At 43.9% G+C, this 7,438-nt stretch overlaps 1 protein-coding gene across 1 annotated transcript; it reads left to right on the forward strand.

The window, feature by feature from the left end:
• Positions 1–1,306: 1,306 nt before the first annotated feature.
• SODALDRAFT_274512 (Sec23/Sec24 trunk domain-containing protein) lies at positions 1,307–3,897 on the forward strand (the record flags this gene model as incomplete). The annotated part of the gene is made up of 6 exons (XM_028607946.1): positions 1,307–1,399; positions 1,459–1,589; positions 1,647–1,941; positions 1,994–2,470; positions 2,530–3,627; positions 3,694–3,897. The coding sequence occupies 6 exons, from the start codon at positions 1,307–1,309 to the stop codon at positions 3,895–3,897; spliced, it is 2,298 nt and encodes a 765-aa protein (XP_028467897.1).
• Between the last annotated feature and the right edge of the window lie 3,541 nt (positions 3,898–7,438).

A 7,438-nucleotide genomic window follows, 5' to 3' on the forward strand; every position in this document is an offset into this window, starting at 1 on the left:
GCCTAGGCGGTGATATCGGCCTAAGTCTTCTTAGTACCGCTGATACCCTTTCGGAGTTCCTCCCGGATAACTTAGCGGATAAAGGCGTATAGGTATACTAATAGCATTATACCGGTAGCGTTACGGGTATATATCGTGATTAGTTCCTTTACTAGCTCTATAACCTACTTAATTATATTTCTATTAGCTAATAAGGCCTAAATTTCGGCCTTAATCTTAGCTACTCTCGGTTCTAGGGGGCTTAGCAGTCCCCTTTCTGTCTTCTATCGGTTCCGCGCGGCGTCCTACCTCGGAGGGGGAGGGGAGAGCGCCTATATTACAAAAAGTGGGTCTATTATAAATTCTATATAGTTAAGGTCAGGATAACGCTATTTATCGATTCTTCCGGTTATACCGTAGCACCGGTATTATAGTGCCGCTTTAATACTATTCCGGGAGAGAGGCGGTAGTTATAATCTCTATCTTTATAGTTTTATCGATTTTACTCTTATTACGCGCCCGTAGTTAATAGGCGTCCTTAATCGTGTACTTAAGGTAGGTACGTTAATTAATCGCTTAATTACTCTAATTAGATTAATAGTAGTTATTTTTGGAGTGCTTAAAACATAATTGCTTTTATAGTTGAATAGGGTAGCCTTATTAATATCTATTATTTAGACGTTATAAACCGGGCTTATAACTATCGCACGTTAAATAGCACGTATATTGTAGCCCTAATAGAGTAGAAACCTTATATATCTATATTATACTAAGTTATATCTATTAGAGTCTCTTATCCCTTTATTTAGGTAGTATACACTCTATCTATAGGTACTATATTATATTAGACGTATAAAGTACCTCGTTCTTATACATCCACACTTATTTCCCCTACGTCTTCCCTATAGTTAGATATTCCCGTAGAGTACCTTGGACTCTGCTTCAATGTATACACACATCTTTTGCGTACCTTTATTTGTGTGCTGACACCCTTACTGCAGTAAAATGATCGCTAATGGGATCCACTTATATCATCGTGTCCCTGCTACTAGGAAGGCTGGGTTACGTCGTATCTAACCTGGCTTTGTTGTCCTTAACCATTTCCACGCACCAGCAATCTCCCCCCCCGGCCCCCCAACAACAACAGCAACAACTTGACTTTAATACTCTGCACATTGCAACGAAGGACTCGCCGCATCATTTCGTCTACAGCTTCACCTACAGTCCCCTGGCACAGACAATTCCCTCATTTCCATATCCGTGTTTTCGGTCAGCTGCTGCGAAAACATTTGACATTCGCATCCATTACCCTGGACGACGCGGCAGAATGGATTACGAGGCGCTGAAAGAACAGTGGACTGAGGTAGAGGACCGTGACGGGGTTAGGTTGAGTTGGAATGTCTTCCCGAGCACTCGGATGGTATGGTTCTAAATCCGTCAACCTGTCTAGACTGTATTCAAGGCTGACTTTTGTTTTAGGAAGCCTCAAGGCTTGTTGTTCCCATTGGTGCACTCTACACACCTCTGAAGGAGAAACCGGAGACGCCGTTACTTCAGTTTGAGCCAGTGACTTGCAAGCAGCCCTGCCGATCCGTCCTTAATCCGTTCTGGTATGTCCGTTATACTGCACTTCGTACGTTCAGAACTGATTTACCTGCGACATGCAGCTCCGTCGACGTTCGCGCCCGTCTCTGGATATGTCCATTTTGTCTGTCAAGAAATCCGCTTCCGCCTCATTACAAGGACATCACCCAGAACGCCATACCTCCTGAACTCCATCCATCCAATACCACAATTGAATACCGGCTATCTCGACCTGCACCAAGTTCCCCCATCTTCCTCTACGTCGTCGACACCTGCCAGGAGGAAGACAGTCTCGCAGCTTTAAGGGAGTCTCTTGTCATGAGTCTAAGTCTATTGCCGGAGAATGCCCTTGTTGGATTGATTACATTCGGCACTATGGTCCGTCTCAGGAGATATATTCACCAGGGATAGGAGACTGACAGTTTTACAGGTCCAGGTACACGAGATTGGCTATACAGAGTGTGCAAAATCATACGTCTTCCGAGGGAGCAAGGAGTATAATGCGAAGCAGGTCCAAGAGATGCTCGGCCTCTTGTCTCCGCTTATGCGGCCGGGCATGCAGCAGCAAGGCCGGCCTTCGCCCCTGATGGGTCCCACTTCGAGATTCCTTCTTCCGGTTCAACAGTGCGAGTTCCAATTAACAAAGGCATTGGAACAACTCCAAAAGGATCCCTGGCCAGTTGCCAATGATCGCAGAAACCTGCGATGCAGTGGCGTCGCTCTAAGTGTTGCCGTCGGACTCCTGGAAACGTCCTTCCAGAACGCTGGTGGCCGAATCATGGTCTTTGCTGGCGGCCCAGCAACCGAGGGCCCGGGGATGGTTGTGGGACCTGAACTGAGAGAACCCATACGGTCACACCACGACATTGACCGAGACAACGTCAAGTACTACAAGAAGGCGTTAAAGGTGCGTCAACAAATCTATTGTCTCAAAAGGCCACTAACAGGTTTGCTTCTTCTCCCCAGTTCTATGACAATCTGGCAAAAAGAACTGCCCATAACGGTCACGTAATTGACATATTCGCCGGGTGTCTTGATCAAGTTGGCCTCCTGGAGATGAAAGGACTTTGCAATTCGACTGGTGGTCATATGATTCTTACCGACAGCTTTACTTCTTCCATGTTCAGACAGTCGTTCACCCGCGTCTTCGATAAAGATGGTGATGATCACCTCCTCATGGGGTTTAATGCTGTCTTGGAAGTGTTGACCACCAAGGAACTTAAAGTCACAGGTCTCATTGGCCATGCCGTGTCCCTCAACAAGAAATCAACCTCAGTTGGCGAGACGGAGTGTGGCATTGGAAACACTTGCTCCTGGAAAATGTGTGGTATTGACCCGACCTCAAGCTACGGCGTCTATTTCGAAATCGCTAGCCAGGGTGGCCCCACGCAACATCAGCAGGCAGCGCAAAAAGGCATGATTCAGTTCCTGACATATTATCAGCACTCCTCGGGCCAATTTCACCTTCGTGTCACAACTCTAGCCAGAAATCTGAGCGGCCCTGCTGGAGACCCCGCCATCGCCCAGTCGTTTGATCAGGAGGCAGCGGCAGTCCTCATGTCGCGGATCGCCGTTTTCAAATCTGAAGTCGACGATGGCCCCGACGTCCTTCGTTGGGTTGATCGGATGCTAATTAGACTCTGTTCGCGATTCGCTGACTATCGCAAAGATGACCCTTCTTCTTTCCGATTGGAAAAGAACTTCACCCTATATCCACAGTTCATGTTCCATTTGCGGAGAAGCCAGTTCTTGCAAGTCTTCAACAACTCACCAGATGAGACGGCATTCTATCGTCACGTCCTGAATCACGAGGATGTCAGCAACTCGCTCATCATGATCCAGCCCACTCTGGACTCCTACACCTTTGACCAGGAAGGGGGACAGCCTGTACTCCTTGATTCAACGTCCATACAGCCGACACATATCCTGCTACTAGATACCTTCTTCCACATTCTTATCTTCCACGGCGAGACTGTGGCAGAGTGGCGCAAGGCTGGTTACCATGAGCAAGAAGGCTACGAGAACTTTGCCGCGCTTTTGGAACAGCCGAAGGAAGATGCCAGGGTAAGAATGAAAGCGAAAAAAAAACCCACTTCGAGTTGAATAAGTCTGCTGACGTTTTTTTATAAGGACCTCATTACTGATCGCTTCCCTCTGCCGCGATTCATCCTCTGCGATGCAGGCGGATCCCAAGCACGCTTTCTCCTATCAAAACTGAATCCCTCGACAACACACACCTCGGGAGCGTATGGAGGCGTAGGCGCTCAATCAGCGCAGACTATTTTTACCGATGACGTCTCTTTGCAAACTTTCATGGACCATCTCATGAAGTAAGTTATTCGAACGTGGTGCTAACTTTGGCATCAGCCTAGGCTGACAACGACGTGTAGATTAGCTGTCAGTGGCACCAACTGAAGTCCATCTCTGGATTTCGGATGACGTCTGGGGTAATCCAAGTTGAATGTACTCGGGTTTCGGAAGGCACACCTGGAGAGATACCTGCAAGAATTCGGCCTCCATCGGCATGCTGAATTTTTTTTTTCCTGGCAGAAAATATTGAAGGAGTCGGTTGACCAGGCGCAAACTGGTTCATCAAAACTCTCCTGTGGCTGTACCTATTCATGCTACCATAGATCCAAGGGCTCGTGGGAATAGCCTTGCTGTGAAGATAGTTCGCCTGGCTTCCCCGTTTTGCTATGCAGCTCAGAGAACCAAAGCCCTTTTTAATATGCGCTCACGAACAGTAAATTCTTAAACTACTTTAGCCGTAAAACTGGGCCCAAAACCTGGGTCTCTCCGCAAATGTCTTCTGAAAACTTGCACGGGGTGCCCTGGGGCGGGGATTTACAGGTCAGAACAGAGAACTTTATGACAAGATCAAGGACGGGACAGATATAATTCTGTCAACATAAAGTTCCGAGACTTTCGATAGTCTTGCTGGTTACCGCGATCGATGCTAACCCCGCAAACCGCGGGCAGGCACCCCTATGATAAGAAGGTCTACAAGATCGTCCAAGGTTATTTATTGGGCAGATTGCCAAAGATGTAAGCCTAGAAGCGCTTCTCAGTGCGGGCTTTGCACAGGCCTCCCCAGTGGCGTTTGCATGTTAATGGTTTCAATTGTTGAAGTGGGTTGTTGACTACAGATAAACTGACATTGAAGACTATGGCTAAGCTAAGGGTTGGTGTGGGTATAGGTGGGGCGAAAAGTTAAGCTAAGGGTTACTATAGGTCTATCCTCTAATTAGCTAGAACGTTTCGCCTCTCTTCACGAGTCGTGACGTAACACGTTAACGTATTCTTCCCCTCTTTTATAGCTTTATACCTTCTTCCTAATATCACTACTTCTTTTTTTTCACAGATCATATTTTTAGACTATCACTATCTTCTTCCCATATCACAATTTAACCAATTCCCACCATTTTTTTTTCATTATCCATTATTATCAGGTATATTTCTATATTATAGCTAGAACCGATTTAGAATTGATTCCAAATCGTTTCTTAATCGTTTCTGAATCGTTTCCAGGCTATTAGCTAACTATTATCGTATAGGCACACGGACCATAACATAGTCCCTATAGAATCCATTCCTAACTAAGGGCTTCGGATCTCGGGGACCTCGGGTATCCGGATATAATAAGGGAGGATACCGGAAAAGACCAGATAGGATCCAAATAATATAGTACTTATAATAGAGTCTTTATAACCTAAATTAAGGGTATAAAAGACTTATATAGATATAACTTAATATAATATATATACACGAGATTTCTACTCTATTAAGATAATTATATAAGTGCTATTTTAATATACCATAGTTATAAGCCTGTTTATAACGCCTAAACGATAGATATTAATAACGCTACCCCTATTCTACTATAAAAGTAATCACGTGTTATAAATACTCTTTAAATAACTACTATTAACCTAATTAGAGTAATTAAGCGATTAATTAACTTACAGATTTACCTATTAACTAATTAATTAACTGATAAACTAATAAAGATATCTTCTAATATATTTAAGGCCGATTAGAAAGCGGCCACTACTACCCTCGTTAACTAAAGGGATTAGGTGATATAGCAGCATGCTGTACACGGTAAATCTACCTCCTACTAAGATAATTATCTTAATCTAAAGCTAAACGATAAGGAGGCTAACGCCTACCTGCTTCTTAAGCCTATACTCTATAATATTCGTAAATACGAAGCCTTTATCGTGGACCTAGACGCGGCGGAGGAGACCACGGCCACTATATCTTCTACTATCACGCTAGAGGGCGATAAGGCTACCGATACTATCGACGACGCCGCCGCCACGGCTACTACGGCTACCACGGCTATTACGGCCGCCGGTAAGAAGAAGATAACCGCTTATAGGAAGGCTACGGCCGTAACGAAAGAACCACCTATAAGGACGCCTATATGTATTAATAACCTCTCCGAAAAGGGGCGTACGCGTGACCTGTAAGGTCGCCGCGTATACCGCGAGGATAAGGCAGACTACGAAGCGTAGTAAAAGGAATTTAATAAGGTACGCTTATATATCGAAAAGACTATCTATTACGTAACCTCCTTATATAACTATAGGATAATAACGTAAATAATATATAAGCCTAGATTACTCTCCTTTACGCGTATATAGGACTAAGCCCTATAAACCTCTATAAAACAGCCCTAGTCCTATATTAACGATATACTACGCCTATAAAGGCTATACTTAAGGATATAGACGTGTAGGTTATAAGCTAGAAAATAGCGGTAATATACTATAAGTATATAGGTGTTTTAGAGCCATTAAGCGTGGACTATTAGGCGGAAAAGACGTTAAAAGCTATCAAACCTATCGCCTTGGAATAGAGTAATAATTACTTAGTAAATAACTACGATAAGATTTCGGAAAATAGGCTAACGATTAATAACTTCGTAAAGGCTTTAAGGGCGGTTCTTAGTAATATAAAGAACCTATAATCCGCCGGTATAAAGCCTAGAGTCGCGAAAGGCACCTTTAATAACCTCGGGAACCTCCCTGATACTAAGGATACTGCTAATAATAAAGATAATAGGAAGCCTCCTTATAGCGACACGTCTATAAGGGCTATCCCTCCCGCGATAAGGAGGTCTTATAAGATAGATACGAATACCTATTCTACCGCCGCCTATTAGTATATAAGGCCGGATATACGCCCTTATACCTAGCGTGGCCGCGAAGATATTACGAAGGTTATAGAAAAGAAGCTATATAACTATAGTTTTAAAATCTGTGTACATACCGCGATATAGAAAGGCAGGAAGCCTTAGGGACGGACTACCACTACTAGTAAGATAGAGGAGGTCTAGGAAGATTAACTCTATAATACTACGCCTATTATAACTACTATACTATAAAATCGACGGGTTACTAAGCCGGCCGTAACTATAGTTTTCCTATCCGTTACCGTGACGGGGTAACTAGGTACCTACCCCTCGTAAGAAGGGGGGGTAGCGCGCCCTTATACGACGATAAGATTAAGATTATAATAAGGGGTATCCCTCTTTATTAACTAAGCTAAAGCACTATTATACTACGCGATCCTATATTTAGGATCGTGAATCCACGTCTTTAATAATTAAGGCCGTTTTACGACTATTAGACTACCTACTAATACTTTATCTTTATTACTCTAAGTATGAACCTATAAGGCTCCTATCCTTGGGTACGGAGATGTTAAGCTACGCGTGTAATCCTAATCCTGTAAAAAAAGACTACTACACCTACACGATACCGTATACTATAAGGAGTTTATTACTAATATTGTCTTAGAACGCTAGCTATGCCTACAAGGCTACCGCTAGGATACAATAAACGATACTATTATTAGCTCTGCCGATAAC

Source organism: Sodiomyces alkalinus (genome assembly GCF_003711515.1).
Source record: "Sodiomyces alkalinus F11 unplaced genomic scaffold SODALscaffold_3, whole genome shotgun sequence".
Lineage (NCBI taxonomy): Eukaryota > Fungi > Ascomycota > Sordariomycetes > Glomerellales > Plectosphaerellaceae > Sodiomyces > Sodiomyces alkalinus.